General features: G+C 41.8%; 1 protein-coding gene across 4 annotated transcripts in view; it reads right to left on the reverse strand.

Moving 5' to 3' along the window:
- LOC123746346 (uncharacterized) overlaps positions 1–21,050 on the reverse strand; it is a 225,027-nt gene that overhangs the window by 16,708 nt on the left and 187,269 nt on the right. For 2 of the 4 annotated variants that reach the window (XM_045727804.2, XM_045727803.2), the window contains exons 5-6: positions 14,344–14,532; positions 10,785–11,401 (exon numbers count right to left, since the gene is read on the reverse strand). In XM_045727804.2, coding sequence (XP_045583760.2) covers positions 11,284–11,401; positions 14,344–14,532 — 307 coding nt within the window. In that variant the 3' untranslated portion in view covers positions 10,785–11,283. Of the gene's footprint in view, positions 1–10,784; positions 11,402–14,322; positions 14,533–21,050 lie in introns of those variants that run through there. The other 2 variants (XM_045727806.2, XM_045727805.2) reach the window with 2 other exon arrangements.

Below are 21,050 nucleotides of genomic sequence, written 5' to 3' on the forward strand. Positions count from 1 at the left end.
TGACTCGAACCCATACTCCGAGGAGCAACGCAACTGGTATCTACAGGACGCCTTAATCCGCTTGACCATCACGACCGGACATAAGGACATAACCGGTAAGGACTATATTGTCGCATATAGTCCTGGAGACCATTCAGGCTTTTTCGCATTTGTGTTCCTCACGTGTGCCCCAAAGAATAAGGTGATTTGATAAAATGCTATGCCCAAGATTACCATCCGAGTGCCGGTGGGGAAGTGGTTCAAATAGCTTCGGCTATCACTTCCTTATGTCCAGTTGTGATGGTCAAGCGGATTAAGGCGTCTTGTAGATACCAGTTGCGTTGCTCCTGGGAGTATGGGTTCGAGTCACTTCTGGGGTGTGAGTTTTCAGTCGCATATAGTCCTGGGGACCATTCAGGCTTGTTCACACACACACACACACACACACATATATATATATATATATATATATATATATATATATATATATATATATATATATATATATATATATATATATATATATAGTAGTAGTGTAGTAGTATATATATAGTGTGTAGTGGATACAGCGTGCAACTGCCACCTTGTTGGCCAGTGTTCGAGTCCCCTGGTGGGTTGAGTGTCTAAAAAGTTATATATATATATATAGAGAGAGAAAATATGTTTTCATTTTACAGATTCTACACCGGTGTGCATAGACTTAGTATCCACCAGCGCTGAGAGTGGCAGTGAGACAGACATGGACAGCAGCAGTGACAGCACAGTGGAGCTGTCATTACCCATAGTCGGCTCGTACCCAACAGCTCACGGGGAGGGAGGGGCTCATTCACGTGCTCACTCAATTCCCCGTTCCTCCCCCAGCCCCATGCCTCAATCTACCAGCGGCAGCTCGGCCATCAGCAACAGCTACAGCAGCAGCAGTAGTGAGAGTAGTACCGTTAACAGCGTCACAGTCTACGAGAACAACAAGACTCGGACGACAGCCCAGCTGACATTGACCATGACTCGATAGCGTGTGACAATTCTGACTTGTTAGCACCGTCTGGCGTACCAGCTGACTGTGCATCACCCATTCATGTCGGAAGGGGGGCTCTCACCCCCCCTAGCCCTCTCCCATCACCCCCACCACCGCTCTCTCCCTTTCCTCCACCTGCGCATTAGAAATTCAACCTCAGCTGCTGGATCGAATTGATAACTATAATGGAGGATATGTTTGGCTTTCATTCTCCATACCAGAGCATGTTAACACCTCCCCAGGGCTCTATCTGCGAACATACAGAGAATTTTTTATTAATGAGATTCAATCCCTTTTCTCCCCACAACACCCATCCCTCCTAATTTACCCAGACATCACTAATTGTGCGCAAATTAAATGTACAACAAGACGGTGAGGAGAATGTCTTGGATCCTATAAATAACGACGGCTTCCCCATGCGAGGTGAGGGGCGAACAGAAACTCGAGAGGAAGTAGATATACTTATTAATTTTTGGTCTGATGAATTGACGGAAAAAATATCGTAATACTTGGAAGAGAAAGAGGGGTCCAATGTCTTGGTTGAGCGGCTCACAGGGTTTTCCATTAACTGTGCTCAGACTGAACACCCTACAAGATTAGGCTCACATGTAGAAGGTTTCTTCACTCCAGAAGGTTTACGGGGGAAAAAATTGGCTTTTCAATCCAGAGGGAGTGGCCGATATTTGCCTTATGCAGTGTGTTGCAGCTTATAAATGTTTAGCCAAGGGGATGCATCTAGATAATATTCGCGCTAGATCTGTGAATGCTAGTTGGTGTCTCAGACACATTAATTGGCCAACCGATGTCAATTCTGCAGTGACATTTGAGGATATTCACAAGGTAGAGAAAATTAATAAAGTCAGTATATTCATCTATTCACTAGAAAGAGATGGAAATGTAAGACGTCAACGACACTACATTACACTAGCTAGGAAGGGAAGAGGAGGTTATACAGATGTCATACCATTGCTGATGTTGGAAGCTCAACACTTAGTACTAATAAAGAATTTTAACCAATATGTATATTATATGTGCAGCAATCCAGATCGCATCCCAAGTCATCACAGCTTTTGTCATTGTTGTTTGATATCGCTCCCAGCAGATCGCATGCAGGCTCATGAAAGTTCATGGAAAGTACATCAGAATCTTAAATTTTACCCAACAGAGAGGATGATTACTTTCCGTAACTACGGACATGGATATGGTCCTAGTCACATGTGCTTTTATTACTTCGAGTGCATCTTAGACCGCTCTAACCCTAAAGGGATGATAGAATCACGTCACAATGCAGTAACGTATGCGTACATCATCATTGACCGACAGATGAATATTGTTGAGAATGACACCTATTTAGGTAAGGATGCGGTTAATCACTTTGTAACCACGCTAGAAACGTCATGGGCTAGAATCAAGAGGGGTTTAGTATCCTATGAACTTTACATGTCTCAGCAACAGCAGGCTATATTTGAGACAAAAACAGTGTGTGAACTCTGTGATGAACCTTTTAACGAGGACGATGTAATCAAAATCCGTCATCACGACCACACACTAAGATTCCACAATTATCAAGCGGCTTACTGTGGTAGATGTAATTTGCTGTGTGTAAATTCATACAAGTTCCTATACACTTTTTCCTACAACGCTTCCAATGATTTAGGAGTAATTCTAAACGAGATGAAAGATCGACCAGGGAGTGAAATAGATATATTAGCTAGGGATGGATTTAAATTTATGAAAGTCGATGTGAACAACTTAAGATTTTTGGACAGTTTAGCACTACTCAATGGATCACTACGAAGAATAGCCAAGGATCATATTGATAGTGGGAAACCTACTACATTCACTTTGGCTATGTTAAAAGGGGTAAATAAAGCAGCCATCCCCAAACTGATGAAGGGTAAACAATCATTCTGCTATGATTATTTATCCTCTATGTCTGTGTTAGATGAACCACATCTTCCTTCTCGGAATAAGTTTTACAATACACTAAAAGACGAAGAGTTGTCAGAAAAAGATTATAAACAAGCCTTAGAAATTTTTGATTTGGCTAAATGTCGCCACATAGGGGAGTATCTGCTCCTTTACCTCAAAGTGGACACAGGTTTGCTAGCTGATGTGTTCACAGTCTGGCGAGACACCATGCTTGCTCTCTACAAATTAGACATTTCCCACTACATTTCTTTACCCTTATTTGCTTGGAATGCATTCTTGCTTAAATCGAAAGTTGAACTTGATGTTGTGTCAGACTCATTGTTATATGATTTACTTCGTCGGAATCTCCGAGGTGGGTTCACCAGTGTGACGAGACAGTATACGAATGTGGAGAACCAGCATACAGGCTTAGGTCTAGGGGAAGATAGTAGCTACATCATTTACCTTGATTTTAACAGTCTTTACGGGGCGTGTATGACTGAACTGCTCCCTCGTGGTGGGATTCGGAAACTGACACACAATGAGCGTGACGTGCTGCTAGAGCAAGGCTTGGAGAATATCCCTTGTGACGGGTCCAAGGGTTATTGGGTGTTGTGTGATACACTGCAGGTCCGACCAGAGGTGGCTGGTCACCTCTGGTCATACAAATGACCTGCCCCTAGTTCTTTCGCATACTTGCATTACCGAGGATCACATTTCACCCTACATTAAGAATATTCTTACAGAAGAAAGTCGCGGTCTGCCTAAAAACAACACTAAATTAATTGCTTCTCATCTTCCTCAGAAAGATTACCTCGTTAGTCTGGACTTGTTACAGTTACTCATGCGCATTGGATTAGAGGTAGCTAAAGTTCACGACATATACGAATTCGAGCAGGAGAGCTACCTTAAAGACTTCATTGAAACCAATGTTTGTAAACGTGCCAGTACCAAATGCGCGATAAAAAAAAACTTTCAAACTCGTATCAAACTCTATATATGGAAAGAGTCTCACAGATGTATCTAAATATGGGAACAAACACTATTTGGTCACAGATCGTAGACATTTCCTGAAACATGCTCGAAACCCGTTCTTCAAGCGGAGTCTTTTGTTAAGTAAGGATCGTGTGATATGTACTATCAAGCAGAAGTATCTCCTAGTCAACACTCCTACCTATCTGGGTTATCATATACTTCAAATTGCTAAGAGGCGACTCTATGAGTTCTGGTATGATGTTGTCAAACCCGCGTATGGGGATAAAGCGAGTCTGTTATGTACAGACACAAACTGTTTCATCATTAAACTTGACTGTCAGGATGTGTTTGAAGAGTTGAATAAGTCTCCTCTCTTCGACTGTATGGATTTTTGTAATTTTAATGACACACATCCATCCTACTCTAAAGCGCGTTAAGGTAAACTAGGATTACTCAAGTCAGAAATAGGCTCTAAGATTATTAACCATTTAATTGCTCTCAGACCTAAAACATACTCTTTCACCACTCATGATGGAGAGCATACTTGTAAGTGTAAGGATGTGCCATACCACCTACTAGAGAAACTCTCCCATGACTCGTTTCAGCACACTCTTGAAACAAACACTTCAATCAGGTTTGTGTCGAGATCTATACGCAACGTGCAAGGAAAGATTTGTACATGTCACAGTACCTGCAGAGGATTGTCAGCATTTGACGATAAACGCTTCATTCTAAGCCCCACACAGTCCTTAGCGTATGGTCATCCAGATATTTCAATAACAATGATGATGATGATGAGATGGATGTAGAAGTAGGAGAGGAGGAGGAGATGGAAGAAGTGTTTATGGAGGAGGAGGATGTGGAAGTAGAGCAACCACAGAGATTCTACCCATTATTCCGCCCCTGGAGCAAACGAGGTGCTTCAGCTCAAAAACTGTTCAACCCTCACTAGATTTTATGTTGTACAATTTTAGTTAGTATTAAGATAGATGCCCCATATGACTAGAACTATTTATACTAAATGAATAGAATGTTTATTATTATTATTGTTTGTGAATTGTAAGAACTATGATTAGTTTTAAAATGTTGATGTTCATAAAATATGTGAATAATCACCTGTAAATGACTAATTGTTTTGTTTGTATAAATACCACCACATTTCCTTAGTTATTAGCAGTCTTAACGAAGCATTAATCATGGACAGTTCCTATGATATAATCCATGAGGAACATCTAGATATATTCCGAGAACCATCTCGTGTTATTATTGCTGGTTATTCAAACAACGGAAAATCCTACTTGTGCAGTAAACTTGTAAGGAAGTATCAGCACAAGTTCTCCTCAGTAATTATATGCGAAGGAGGTTACTCTGAATTACGATCAGATCCACAAATTAAAAGGAAATTGATCGAGCATTCAACCATTATTGATCCTGTGGAAGAGCGAGTGGATAATGACTCGCATATCTTAATAATCTATGATGACCTTTTTACAGAGTCTGCGAATTCAAAAATCGTATCAGACATGTTTACTAGGGGCCGACATTTCATGGTTTCCGTCATATTGATTACTCAAAATATATTTTTTCCTGGTAAATATTCGAGGAATATTAGTTTAAATGCTTCTCATTTCATATTGGTTAAATCAAGAGACCTGTCACAAGTTGAAACACTCGGACGATAAATATTTGGGAAACAGGATTCAAAGAAATTTGTAGAGTTATATAAGAAAGTTATTAGCCAACCCTACGACTATTTGCAAGTAGATCTGAGCTCGAACACTCCCTCTACTATAACATTATGCGGTAATATTGTTCACGAACCGCCCTATGAGATAGTTTACCAATGGTGAGCAAGAAAGATGTACTGGAACGAGTATATAATGACCCATCATCTAGCGGGGGGCTTGGAGGGATACAGAGGTTGTATAAAGTCACCAAATTAATTAACTCTAGTATAACTCTAGCCGATGTAAAGGACTATCTGAAAAGCTCTGACTCCTATACGTTGCATTATTTACAACCACATAAATTCCCTCGGCGTAGGGTATTAAGCCCTAAACCACAACTATTTCAAGCTATAGACTTGGCCGAGATGAGTTTATTGGACAAACATAATGTCAGAGTGAAATATTTACTTGTATGTGTAGATATTTTCTCCAGGTACGCTCAAGTAGTACCCTTACGCGCCAAGGACGGGAAAAGTACCAGTAAAGCTCTGGCTTTAATTTTAGATTCACCTCATTCTCAGGGAGTGCGCAAAAATAATTCTGATCGAGGTGGAGAATTTTATAACGCCACTATGAAAAAAATACTGGCAACAAAGAAAGTACACTTATATAGTATATTTTCTCAGGAGACTAGAGCTTCAATCGCTGACCGGTTCATACGTACTTTAAAAGGTAAACTTTACAAGTTTATGACGGCGCACAACTTTAAAATACATGCAAGCTCTACCAGATATTGTGTAAACATATAATTTAACCCCACACAGAGGATTGAAGGGGAAGACACCCACGGAGGTGCACGCTCTATCCTCGCCCAGCGAACACGCCAAACAATTTGATTTAATGTACAAAAGCCAGAGCAAATTAAAGAGAACTGTCATTCCTCGAGTGACTGTCGGTGATACAGTACGTATCACTCTATCTGATCGCATTTCAAAGTTTAGGAAGGGTTTAAGCAGCAGAACACCTGAGAGATATTTACAGTTACACGTATTGATCGGCGACAACACATCCCTTTATACTTTCTAAAAGATCTGAATGGGGAGGAAATTGATGGTGGCTTCTATAAACATGAATTAACACCCACACATTTGCCTCAAACCTTTAATATTGAAAAGGTAGTGGGGCAACGCAGAGTCTCTGGCAAACTCCAGTATAAAGTTAGGTACGCAGGTTATGATCGGTCATTCGTTCAATGGATTGATGCTGCTGGGATATTACATTTATAATGAAGAAGCCCTTAGTTTATAAATACAAGGAATTGATCCAACTATTATCAAAACATAAATATTCCTCGAGAAAACAGTTGATTGAAAAATTGAAGGAACCACATATAAATTATTTATCAGAAATTTTTAATAACTTTTAAAAAAAAATTGCTTGTGCCTGACAAGGTCGTTAAAAAGTTGAAAAAATATAAATTGCTTATTCGGTCGCTAGCCTGTAAGAGACCTTCTGTGTCAACTAAGAAACATATTAACCAGCAAACGAGGAGGCAGTATTTGATCCATTATTTTACCGATTGCAGCTAGTTTAATTACACGGTTGTTCAGTAAGTAAAATGAAACCCTTTTATCTCGTACCGCATAAAATAGTGGACAACCGGACCTGGTTACCCCCACTGTGAAAGCGGGTGCTCAACATCTTACTGTGAAACCTCCCCCTCCTCAGTTGAATACCAACCCTTCCATAAAACATTTAATAGATTTGAAATTGAAAGTGCGAGATTATGAATATAAAAGATCCTTGCTAAACCATTATGGTGCTAGTGGAATCGTTCGTTGGGATCTGAATGGAAATGTATTGGCTCCAGTATCTGGCATACATATAATTAATGACATTATACATAAAATGACTGTGTTTAAATTTGTTTTTTTGTACCTGATAAATTGCCTATTGCTCAATTGTTTTTCACACTAACTTCTACACCGCGAGATTTATTCCGTAATACTACGGCAAGCAATCAAGAGAAAGGCAACTGTAAAGATTGAACCTCACAGTAAAAGGAATGCTTCCTGGATCGTATATTAACAGGTGAGTGTATATAAATGTGTATGTAATGTGTAACTAGCTTTACTCGGCAAAAAGCAGTTTAAGGAGATAGAGCGATGGATACTCACGTGATATACGCCACCAGCGTATCAGATACGCATTTATTCCCAAATAACATCCCCGCATTGTTCCAAAATCGATTGTTTAACCAGCTAGAATTAGATCCCAGGAGGAGTTATGAAATGTGTCTAAAAAAATTACTCCTCTCCACTTCCCATTACGTTATTAAGCTTGATAATCCTGAGGCATATATACGTGTAGGGGTTACGTATGAGAAAGTGGGCGAGGGGAGATACATGCATTCAAAGCATTTATTATCATCTGATGTTTTAGCCGGAACTATAAAAGAAATTAATACCACAATTAATACAGAAATAGACGCCATATTTTCAAGTAATGCTAAACTGAGTTTTTTAGGAAAGGCATTAAAACAATTTTCACCTAAATACAGAACGCATTTTATTAAATATGATTCTTCCTCCAATCGAAACAAGTTCACTACTGTGATTAGTGAGGTGAATATTGGCTCTGCAACAGGGCATAAAAACATCAGTAGAGTTACATTGATGACCAGACCACACACTAGAAATTGAAGGGACGACGACGTTTCGGTCCGTCCTGGACCATTCTCAAGTCGATTCGGTCCAGGACGGACCGAAACGTCGTCGTCCCTTCAATTTCTAGTGTGTGGTCTGGTCAACATACTTCAGCCACGTTATTGTGACTCATCGCCTGCAGAGTTACATTATTATTTGGGACAGCTTTTGGGAAAGTGTTGGGCGTAGTTGCAGAAAGTGAATATGACATTCGCAAAATGTCAGTATGCCTCGAGTGTAGTTGACACATGTCTATTCCCACCAATGCCTAGAGGAGGAGATGATACTCTGTGTTTATTGCGATAAAATCTCTTCTACTAGATATGGGAATCAGTCTGTAAATATTTTGGATGTAATCTCCCTAAATGGAAGTGATAACAGCAACAATAAAAAGCTATATGTGCGTCTTAACACCAACATGATAGACAGCGTCAGCATTACTATTAGGTATCAAGATGGTACCCCAATACATTTTGATGAACGTGGATGCACCATAGCACTCTTGTATGTACGTCCCGTAGCAGGAGGTATATAACACCAACGCTTTCCCCCCCCCACTCCTCATTCGTCAGAAACAAGCGGAAAAATGCGTGTCCACTTTATTCCCCCCGCTGTTGAGGAATTATACATTCTGTTAACCCCTCCTAGAGGTGGGGGGACCGATGATATAAGGATTTTCAACAGCAGTAGGCGTTATATGTGTGGAGGGGGAATATTTTCTTTTCTAAGCGGCATAGCGCGTCGAGCAGCGCCCTTTATCATGAGAACACTGGCTCCGGCCGCGCTTAGCTTGGGGCAGAACTTACTAGACGACATTAATAACGACAAACAAACTTTCAAACAATCTCTTAAGAAAGGCGGAGTTGATACATTGAAAGGAGTGGGGAACAAATGATAGATGGAAGTGCAGAAAAAAAATAAACAAACAAAAAAAATAGTGAACATCAAACGTTTTACTAAAGCGAAATATAATGATGTGCTGTCATAAATTCTTCTCACTCGGTTGGTGTTGTCTAAAGCACGAACATGGCCGGATATAACGCTCTTGGCCTCCAGGTGCCATTAGAACACTATACAGCTGCTGTTAGTGAAGCCTTTCCTAAAGTATTTTCCCCTCGATTGGTAGAATCAACAATTGCAAGCAGACAAACGGTGGATGTATTACCTGTGAATTCTGGGGTCAATAATAAGTTTACAGACACCTATCTGGAATTCATCATCAAGGGGGTGAATGGGTAGCTGGTGGATTTATCATCTATAACTTTGGAGTTGTCTATTGATCTAACCAAAGAAGATGGAACAACACCTTTAGGAGATGCTAAAAACGTCTCGTTAGTGAATGGATTATCGCAAATCAAATCCGCTATTGTGTATTTAAACGAAACAGTAGTTGAAACCAGCTCGTTATTCTCATTCTGGTCCTATGTAAAGTTATTATCTGTGATATCTGGATGTAAGGGTAACCACTATGATAAACTGTCACAGTTTTTTAACCATGTCAATCCTAGTAAAATTGAAGCTGCTTATTTCACTAACGCCTCAGCTGGGGAGAAGCAACGGATGACTGATATGAAAACGAGTGGCGTGAATACTTGTTTTAAACTTATGCTTGATGTCACATCAGTTAGTGAATACGTTTTGGATAATGTGGACATTATCCTCGAACCTCGGGTGCGCCTCGAACTTCAACCTTATAAATGGCTTATACTCAGCGATAATGAACACGCTAATTTTAAATACAATATCAAGTCTACACGTTTATGGGTGGATCGGGTATTGCCGTACCATGAAGGATTAATAACCGTTAATAAAGCCATGGTGCAGAACAACTCTCCTATTATGTATACTTTTAATAAAACTTTATACAAAACATATATATTGGGCACAGGTCAGCGCTCGATAACAATGGACCAACCGTGGGGGACTGTTATACCAGAACATTTATATATGATCATCCTTTCCTTGATATGGAGGCAGTGTCTGGTGCATATAATCGCAACCCGCTTTATTTGGAAAACTGTGAGCTTAGTAAAGTATTAATATCGCAGAATAGCACTAATATTGACGATATTGGGTGCGACTTCCCTCATAACTGTGCCAAGTTGTATTACACAGCATTGCAAGCCTTAGGCTTCGATAAAGACAATATATTGTCTTATGATACATATGTGAATGGTGGAACCATACTGGCCGTTAATTTACAACCTGAGGATAGATAACACCATCCCGATTGAAAAAAGTGGTAAATCTGCGGATCGCTTTGGAATTTAAACGCAGCATGGCTAGAAATAAAGTCATTCTAGTTTATGGGTCTACAACAGGAGCGATCAGCATTAACGCAGATCGTCGCGTTATTTGTGATACGCAAAGATAAATATTAATATGAATCGTTTGGAAATAAAAGAGGCGATCAGAAGTAATTTAGGTGATAAGGTAAACTATCTAGGATGTTTCCTAGTTGATGACATAAGGAAAATAGCGACAAAAATACATAAAAAAAGACCTGTGGTATAATAATCAACACTCTGGCATCTCGTTCTCGTAATAAAATAGGGCATTGGATAACATTCTATGTAAATAAGGATGAAGGTAGAAGCGAGGTAGTTATGCTAGACAGCTACGCCAATCCAGCAATATGAACATATTCAAGTTATTTCGAAGAGTTTATGTACTACTTCCAAGACTATGCCCTATATATTATGAAGAAAAGGATTCAATCCCTGAATAGTTACTTCTGTAGGAATTACGCCGTTTATTTTGCCTATCATTTTTCCAGACAAAGCTTAGAGGCAGTCCTGCTTCACTTTGATGAAGCATTTAAATATGGTCAATTTCGCAAGAACGATGAAAAAGTTTTGAAATTCAGTTATGCTCAGATGAAAATGCCCGTGTGTAAGCAAACATTCTGCTTAAACGGTAATAATGACGTGTGTGAAACGCTGTGTGACGAAGTTGACTAGGATGATAGTGCAGTGAGTAATACTTTAAGTTAGGATTGAATGATGAACATGATAATGTCTGTATTTATTTTTTACAACATTGAAAACAAAAACTCATAACCTTTTTCCTTTCTACAGATTGGATGGTTAACTAGGATGCCAGGAAGGTTCGATGGATTGGATGAATGCCTCTCCCCATCTATCTGCTGGCTAAACCACCAAGAAGAAGTCTTATAATAATAATAATAATAATAATAATAATAATAATTATTATTATTATTATTATTATTATTATTATTATTATTATTACTATTATTATCGTTGTAAATCGCTTAAATGTTAAATAAAAGATATCAATTTGTATAATGTGTTTACTTTTCCCTCGTTTATTGCGGACTGAGGTAATTTGAAGTGTGTGCGTGTGTGTGTGAAATTGTCATGTGATAGATGCAGTCTGTCACATGGTGGGAGAGGCCGTGGGGGGTGGGAGGGGCGGGACATATGACCCACCAGCTAATGCCGTTAGCCTCAACATTTCCTGCCCATGTAGGGGGGAACTAATCGACGTCATTGATCACCACCACCAACACAGATGGATTTGGTGAGAAAAAGTTAAACGCTTCTTTGTTTACATAAAAACTGTCACACAAAGCCTCCACCAGCTGTTCCCTCCCTTTCCTCTCCTTCTCCCCTCTCATCTTAAGAGCATGGTCTCTCTCACCCTCTCAGGTAGGGCTCCCCCTCCCTCCTCAACATAACCTACATACTCCCATACCCATCTTAAGACTCTGGTCTCCTTCCCTCTCAGGTAGGGGGGCCCCTCCCTCCTCAACATATCCTACATACTCCAATCTTACTACACAATCAGGATTAACTCTACGGCACATACTCATACATATTCATCTTCTAATCTTCTCTCCTCCTCCTCCTCTTCCTTTATTCACCCTACATGACCGCATACAACCACATAACACACCCACCCCGACCCCAACATAACCCTCTCTCAAGTGACGCATGGCCGGACGCCACGCACCACCACGCGCCAAAGACACTCGAGGAACCCCTCACATACCTTGAGGACTACCTACCTGTGCTCACCTCAGCAGGGGACTTAATGACACACCTCGTAAGGTGCTGAGCACGGTTCTAGTCCTCAACCTCACTACTATAATGGTGTCAGTAGTGTTGGAGTGTGAGTGATGGTTATAGTGGCAATAGTGTTGGAGCAGTGTGGGTGGTGGTAATGGTGGCTGTAGTGATGGAGGAGTGTAGGTGGTGGTAATGGTGGCTGTAGTGATGGAGGAGTGTAGGTGGTGGTAATGGTGGCAGTAGTGATGGAGGAGTGCAGGTGGTGGTAATGGTGGCAGTAGTGATGGAGGAGTGTAGGGGGTGGTAATGGTGGCAGTAGTGATGGAGGAGTGTAGGGGGTGGTAATGGTGGCAGTAGTGATGGAGGAGTGTAGGTGATGGTAATGGTGGCAGTAGTGATGGAGGAGTGTAGGTGGTGTTTTTTTTATCAGGAATATTCCTGTGCGGGCCCTAAGCCTCTGGCTGGCCCACAAAGTGTTGTTTTTTCTGTTTTACTAGGGCGGAGTATGAGTATTTATGACTCGTATGGTCGCTTCAGTGAGATTTTGCCATATGTGTTTAACAACTTCTTCTGCTCTGATGAAAATAAGTTGAAATCTTATTGGGTTTGTAACTGTGAACTGTGTTAGATAATGTTCCAGTGGTCTGTCGGGCATTTCTCCACAGTGTTGACATATCCTCTCATCTTCCGGAACCTGTAAGCCTATTTCCCATGCACTTGGGTATCCAAGCCTGATGCGATGTAAGTGTACTTCTGTTGTTCTATTGTTCCCTTCCATCAAACTAAGTGGTTCGTAGTTGGTTGAATTGTTGTACCAACCCTCAGATCCTGATGTTACATCTGCTGTGTTGTGGTCACTGTACATCTTTTGCATTGCTCTGTTTCTAATTGTTTTCTTAATCCGAGATAGACTCTGTAGTATGTAAATGTCTACATTTCTTCTCTTAGTTGCAAGTTTTGCAACTTTGTCTGGAATTTCATTTACTTTTATTCCCACATGACTTGGCACCCAGTTGATAAGTACCCGACGACCTTGTCGTTCGAGTGTTTGCATTAATGATATGACATTTGTGATCAGATGGATGTTATCACATATGTGTATTCTTGGTGCAAGGTTTCAGTGGCGGTTCTCGAATCTGCATGTATGATAACATGTTGTCGGTGTTCAGCAAGAGCATGTTCCAAAGCCTTTTGAATGGCTAGCTTCTCTGTTTGTAAATGGGTGGTGGTAATAGTGGCAGTAGTGTTGGAGGAGTGTGGATGGTGGTAATAGTGGCTGTAGTGTTGGAGTAGTGTGCGTGGTGGTAACGGTGGCAGTAATGTTGGAGGAGTATAGGTGGTGGTAATGGTGGCAGTAATGTTGGAGTGTAGGTGGTGGTAATGGTGGCAGTAATGTTGGAGTGTAGGTGGTGGTAATGGTGGCAGTAATGTTGGAGGAGTATAGGTGGTGGTAATGGTGGCAGTAATGTTGGAGGAGTGTAGGTGGTGGTAATGGTGGCAGTAATGTTGGAGGAGTGCAGGTGGTGGTAATGGTGGCAGTAATGTTGGAGGAGTGTAGGTGGTGGTAATGGTGGCAGTAATGTTGGAGGAGTGTAGGTGGTGGTAATGGTGGCAGTAATGTTGGAGGAGTGTAGGTGGTGGTAATGGTGGCAGTAATGTTGGAGGAGTGTAGGTGGTAGTAATGGTGGCAGTAATGTTGGAGGAGTGTAGGTGGTGGTAATGGTGGCAGTAATGTTGGAGGAGTGTAGGTGGTGGTAATATTGTTGGTAGTATTGTCGTCCTAATGGTGGCAGAGGAGTTGATTATTATTGAAGTTGTATAAAGCCTTCTGAACATCTCAATATCAATGTAAGTAGCTTGATGTTTAAAATACTTTGTAATCTCTAAATTCTGACTAGGCCTATTGTATATGCAATATGTGTTAGTAAAATACCCTAAGTGGACTTAGTTTTTTAATGTATTGAGATTCCTGAGAACGGGTTGAGCAACAGTGCTAGAGAAGTGCCGATAGTGGTAATGGTGGCAGTATTGTTGGTGCTGACCTGAGTCAAGAAGATACTCACCGTATGAAGCCACACTGGAGGACTGTCCTAGCAAGGGTCTTCAGCTGGTTCTCCTCGTGGCGCGAGAGGGTGTCCAAGTCTGGGACAACTAACTTCTCTACCTTCACTTTGTAGTGGTCGAGGCCGAGCATCAATTCTTGACAGCCGGCTGCTGTTAGTGTGGCGCCGAGGAACCCGATAGTCCAATATCTGTTGAAGGTGCAATACTTGTAGTTAACTAGTTCTCTCCTTTTCCAAACCTGCCAGTGCCGTCCCATACCCACCCGAGCTGATCCACATCCAACAGATCTGGTCCATACCCAACAGACCTGGTCCATACCCAGCAGACCTGGTCCATACCCAGCAGACCTGGTTCATACCCAACAGACCTGGTCCATACCCAACAGACCTGGTCCATACCCAACAGACCTGGTCCATACCCAACAGACCTGGTCCATACCCAACAGACCTGGTCCATACCCAACAGACCTGGTCCATACCCAACAGACCTGGTCCATACCCAGCAGACCTGATCCATACTCAGCAGACCTGATCCATACCCAGCAGATCTGGTCCATACCCCAACAGACCTGGTCCATTCCCAACAGACCTGGTCCATACCCAGCAGACCTGGTCCATACCCAGCAGACCTGGTCCATACCCAGCAGACCTGGTCCATACCCCAACAGACCTGGTCCATACCCAACAGACCTGGTCCATACCCCAACAGACATAGTCCATACCCCAACAGACCTGGTCCATACCCAACAGACCTGGTCCATACCCAACAGACCTGGTCCATACCCAACAGACCTGGTCCATACCCAACAGACCTGGTCCATACCCAGCAGACCTGGTCCATACCCAGCAGACCTGGTCCATACCCAGCAGACCTAGTCCATACACAGCAGACCTGGTCCGTACCTAACAGACCTGGTCCATACCCAACAGACCTGGTCCATACCCAGCAGACCTGGTCCATACCCAGCAGACCTAGTCCATACACAGCAGACCTGGTCCGTACCTAACAGACCTGGTCCATACCCAACAGACCTGGTCCACACCCAACAGACCTGGTCCATACCCAACAGACCTGGTCCATACCCAGCAGACCTGGTCCATACCCAGCAGACCTGGTCCATACCCAACAAACCTGGTCCATACCCAGCAGACTTGGTCCATACCCAACAGACCTGGTCCACACTGAACAGACCTGGTTCACACTCAACAGACCTGGTTCACACACAACAGTCCTGGTCCACACACAACAGACCTGGTCCATACAAAATAGACTTTGTCTACACCCTATTGAGCTGGTCCACACCCAACACACCTGGTCCAAACTCAACATACCTGATCCACACCCAACAGACCTGGTCAACACCCAACAGACCTGGTCCATGCCTAAGAGATCTGGTCAGCACCCAACAGGTTTTCGTCCACACCCAACACACGAGCAACAAGTGCCACAAGGGCCAACATCATTCAGTACTGTGTGGGGAGCCACGATCAATGTCACCTAAACCCCAAGTGGAACAGAATAATTCCACTATAGTACACTACTGCAAAGTACATCAAGAGGTCAATATACTTACTACAAAAGCTGACAATAACGCCACGATACCTACCGCACAATTGCTATTAACGAAAAAGAGAGCTAAGGTAAGATTTCTGCTCGTGGTCTGTTCGACCAAGGGTTACAGAAAACTTTCATTACCATTGATGTAGCTAACAATTTGAAACTTAAAACACTACATAAAGTAAAGCTGAACATCACAGGGCTCCTCGCAAATACAGAACCCCGAGAGAATAGAGTAGTAAAAACTTTAGTATGATTAGGAGGCTATGCCCGCCCAGTGCAGGTAGTAATAGTAGACAAAATTCCATCTGACCTATATGTTTATGGTCTAGGGAACACAACAAAACTCCTTAAGAGTAAAGGAGTTAAGTGGGCTGACTACAAGATCAAATCTGATCACCTCACCCATGTCGGTATACTTGTAGGAGCAGATTATTGTTTTTAATTTATTACAGGGTGCATCAAATAACAGGGAATGAACCTGTTAACGTCAGCTGGGGGCAAATTGCTCACTGGCCTTGTATCAGAGAAAGCCTACGACAGTGGACAACCAACAAGTAAACTTTGTAATGGTTGTGTGAATAGGCCTAGAACGGTCATCACTTAGGTCTCAAGATGTTTCCGAGGATATGAGTCTGGATCTCCCCATACATAAATTATGGGATCTGGACACCGTAGGCATAATCCCTGAACAACCCAGCCCTGATGATGCCTGGACCTACCAACAGTATCTAGATTCAATCGTCTACAAGGAAAATCAGTACTGAGTATAGTGCCATGGTAGTTAAATTACCCACAATTGCCTGTAATCCATTTCATGCACTAAGTCAATTAAAATCCCAAGTGACACGTTGGAATAAGTAACCTGATAAATTAAAACTCTATCACGAGTTGATATAACAACATCTTGCTAACAAGTTCATTGAAATCGTAGAAAATGGCAACTATAAGGAGGGACATTATCTACCTCACCACACGGTACTGAAAGATTCAAATACGACACCTGTTAGAATTGTGTTCAACTGCAATGCCAAAGTAAAGACCAATAGTGTCTCCTTAAATAATTGCCTTCAAACTGGCCCGAGTCTAACACAGAGACTTTATGATGTGCTGTTACGGTTTTGCATCGGATCCTATGCCTACACTGCCAATATAAGTAAAAGAGTAGGCCTTCAAGAGAATGATCGGATTTTCACTAAATTCCTCTGGATAAAGAATCCTAAAGATACACACAGTGAAATTGTCACATATAGATTTGCTTCGGTCTTGTATAGGGCGACATCTTCTCTGTTTCTGCCATAGGCAACATTGGATACGTATATCAAGAAATCCCATAGTCTTCACAAGACCGAAATCAATAATAATCTGTATGTAGATAATTTCCAGGGGACCACTAGTGACCAGTCAAAACTAATTTAAATATATCATGAGGCTAACCGTGAATTAAATCAGTCAATAATAGAAACAATTAAATCAGTTACTAGAAACTGAATTCCCAGGGTACAAGGTACCTCAAACCCTGAAAGTCCTTGGAATAAATAAAAAGAGACACCGTCTCTGATGTGTTGAACATAAAATCGGTAGAAACTAATAACCCTTGCTTAACCATGAGGAAATTATTATCTTTTGTCAGCAAAACATTTGACCCTTTGGGCTTAATAAGACCCATCTTAATTAAGGACAAATTTCTCATGCACAAGTGTTGGCAAAATAAATTATGTTGGGATGAATTGTTGCCAAGTGACTTGCAGAAAAAATGGTAGCAGATGACGACGGATCTAAATATCCTTAGTAACCTCAAATTTTCCCGTAATACCATAAACCCTGAACATCCTGTAAAACTGCACGTGTTCTGTGACGCCTCAGGTGAGTCCTATGGCGCAGTAGCCTATCTAGTGAACACTGAGCAAGCAACACTACTCATCTCTAAAGCCAGAGTGACACCGTTAAAGAAGAGGTCATTGCCACAAATGGAATTGACGGCCTTATTGATCGGTGTTTGATTAGCTCATTACCTGTTCATGACGCTGACTAATATACACTTCACTGAGACCATAGTGTAGTCAGATAATGAGGCAGTCATACAATGGATAAAATATTATAATAACAAATGTACCTACGTGAGTAATCGTGTTAGAGAGATAAGAAAATTGTCAGCTGGGTACAAATTGAGACATGTACCTACAAAGGAAAATGCAGCTGACTATCTTTCTAGAGGACTGACGTTACGGCAATTGAACAAAGCCGAGATGTGGTTCAATGGATCCCAGTGGTTAATCAGTGGCCAGTGGCCTAAACAAAAGTCACAAGTCATAGTGACCAATATCACTGTACCCACTGAGATACCAGAACCCCCTCGAACTTTGGCCATTGATCCTAGTCAATACTCTAGCTAAAGTAAACTACTGAGGATTACCCAATTAGTAATTGAATTTCTTGATAAAATAGGGATCAGGTACTGATTCTCTAATCCAGTGATATACAGGGTCAAGCGAGCCCAAACGCAAACATATGGCAAACACTATGAAAATCTCCCAGAGAAGCTAACAAGATCTTTAGGTCTCTGGCTTGACACAAGAAATTCTAACATTATTAGGTGCGGAGGACGTCTGCAGCATGCCGTCATTGATTTGGATGTTAAGAATCCCATGTTACTCCCCCGATACCACATCCTCCACAAGTTAATAGTGCTATATTTTCATGAATATGGCACTTTACATGGTGGGGGTGTTAGACACTCTCCCTGATTTGAGACAGAAGTTTTGGCTCCCAAAGGGTCGCCAGACTGTTAAATCCATAATTAAAACTTGCGTAATCTGCCAGAGGTATGATGCTCGGGTGTGCCCTTACCCAGGACCTCCACCATTCTCTAGAGAACGAGTCGTACATCTTCGTCCCTTTGAGACTACTGGGGTGGATTACACAGGGGCTAACAAGAAGGATATTGACAGGCACACCGGACAAGATTCTAGTAAAGTCTTATATTTGTCTTTTTACTTGTGCCACCACAAGAGGTGTTCACTTAGAAGTGACCTCAGACATGAGCGTAGAAGCGTTCTTACAGGCCTTTCGCAGGTTTGCTGCCTGTAGATCTTACCCCAAGTTGATGATTTCGGATATTGGATCCATTGTTATGGCAGGGGAGGCCTGCCTGTGAGACAGACCTCTCTCACAGGAGGCCTGCCTGTGAGAGATATGGAACCACCCAAAGGTACAAAAAGTCTTAAAGCAAAGACAATACTACTGGAAGTTTAAACCTCCCAGAGCCCCGTGGCACGGTGGGCTCTATGAACGAATGGTAGGCACTGTAAAACGTGGTTTAAGGAAAGCCTTACACCGCAAGAAAATTAGCTTACAAGAGCTCCAAACCGTTGTGACAGAAATAGAGGCTCGAGTCAATAACCGACCTCTAATCTATCTCTCTGATGACATCACACAAACAGAACCACTTAGTCCCTCCATCTGATGCATGGGATCTTCTCAGTCCCCCTAGTTTTCCTAGAGGATGAAGAACCACAGGACCCCTTGTATGTCAGAGGGAGTGACTTGGTACAGAGTTACCAACACTTTTCCAGGGTGATAGGTAAGTGGAATGAAATGTTGTCTTTGGAGTATCTTACTGCTCTGAAAGAGCATCACTATGGGGCAAGTAGCCCATATAATAAAGTTAGTTTAAAACCCGATCTTGTCTTGGTGGACAGCGATGGACCAAGGTCAGGATGGCCTATAGGCAAAATTGTTTCTGTACACCCAGACCACCAGGGAATCCTAAGGATTGTCGAGGTTCAGTGTTGAGGCAATAATATCCTTAAAACCATTGAAAAATTAGTTCCTCTGGAATTAGCGAAACCAGAGATTACTCTAACCTCAAATCTAACATATGTTCCAGAAGAAAATACTCCTTTGGAGACCTATGTTCTTCCGGAACAGACTGCCAGACAACAGTGCAAACTCAAACTTACACAATACTTTAATTCTACATAGTTGCAGACAATATGTCATATGAGGTTGAGGTGACCCAGGAGTCTCCAGTGGGGAGCCAGTGTCTAATAACTCAACCAGTTACAAGTCACAACGACCGTAGTCACTGACACAACTGTAGAATTTGAGGTTCCCTTAATCTTAAAGGACCTGGCAATTAATACCTATAACTTTTAATTTGATGTACCCGTGATGACGGGGCCAAATGACTTAGCCTCTTCATGCTGTCACACCGATCTGGGACATCTGTCATGTATGTACTGACATCTACTAACACAAATTTAAGTCATAATTTCGGGGGGGGGGGGGCAGCGTACGTCAGTACTGAACAATGAACTGCGACCTATGTTTTCTCGCCCCAGAATTATGTCGTAGATTTCTGACACCCCAAGAATTAAATACTGGCCTCTATATAACTAAAAATGTAAATGTTCGTTTATTCAAAATCGCTAATCTCCGAAAGTTCTACCGATTGCTTTGAAATTTTCACTCAGCGTTCCTTTTGCATTCGAGCAGGTTTTTATATACATACCATACAGATGTCAAGTCTGTGACGAAAAAAACATGTTTTTTTCATGTGTTTTTCATTTGAGGGAAATCTTCGAAACCTCTTTACTGATTGCTTTGAAATTTTAACACAATGTTGCATTCGAATAGGCGTGTGTTTTTGTATAAATAAATAATAAATAAATAAATGTTTATTTAGGTAAGGTACATACATAAAGAGATTTTACAAAGTTTGTTGGATTATACCTACATGCCTCACCTGTAACAGGAAAAAACATGTTTTTTTAAGAAACAGTGCCATCTATTGAACATAAGAGCAACACATGCTTTAATCTCCGAAAGTTCTTCATTATCTTGAGGTTATCTTGAGATGATTTCGGGGCTTTAGTGTCCCCACGGCCCGGTCCTCGACCAGGCCTCCACCCCCAGGAAGCAGCCCGTGACAGCTGACTAACACCCAGGTACCTATTTACTGCTAGGTAACAGGGGCATTCAGGGTGAAAGAAACTTTTGCCCATTTGTTTCTGCCTCGTGCGGGAATCGAACCCGCGCCACAGAATTACGAGTCCTGCGCGCTAACCACCAGGCTATGAGGCCCCTTGATTGCTTTGAAATTTTGACACAACGTTCCATTCAAATACACATGTTACGATTCCATTTC

Source organism: Procambarus clarkii, chromosome 80 (genome assembly GCF_040958095.1).
Source record: "Procambarus clarkii isolate CNS0578487 chromosome 80, FALCON_Pclarkii_2.0, whole genome shotgun sequence".
In the NCBI taxonomy this organism is placed as follows: Eukaryota; Metazoa; Arthropoda; class Malacostraca; order Decapoda; family Cambaridae; genus Procambarus; species Procambarus clarkii.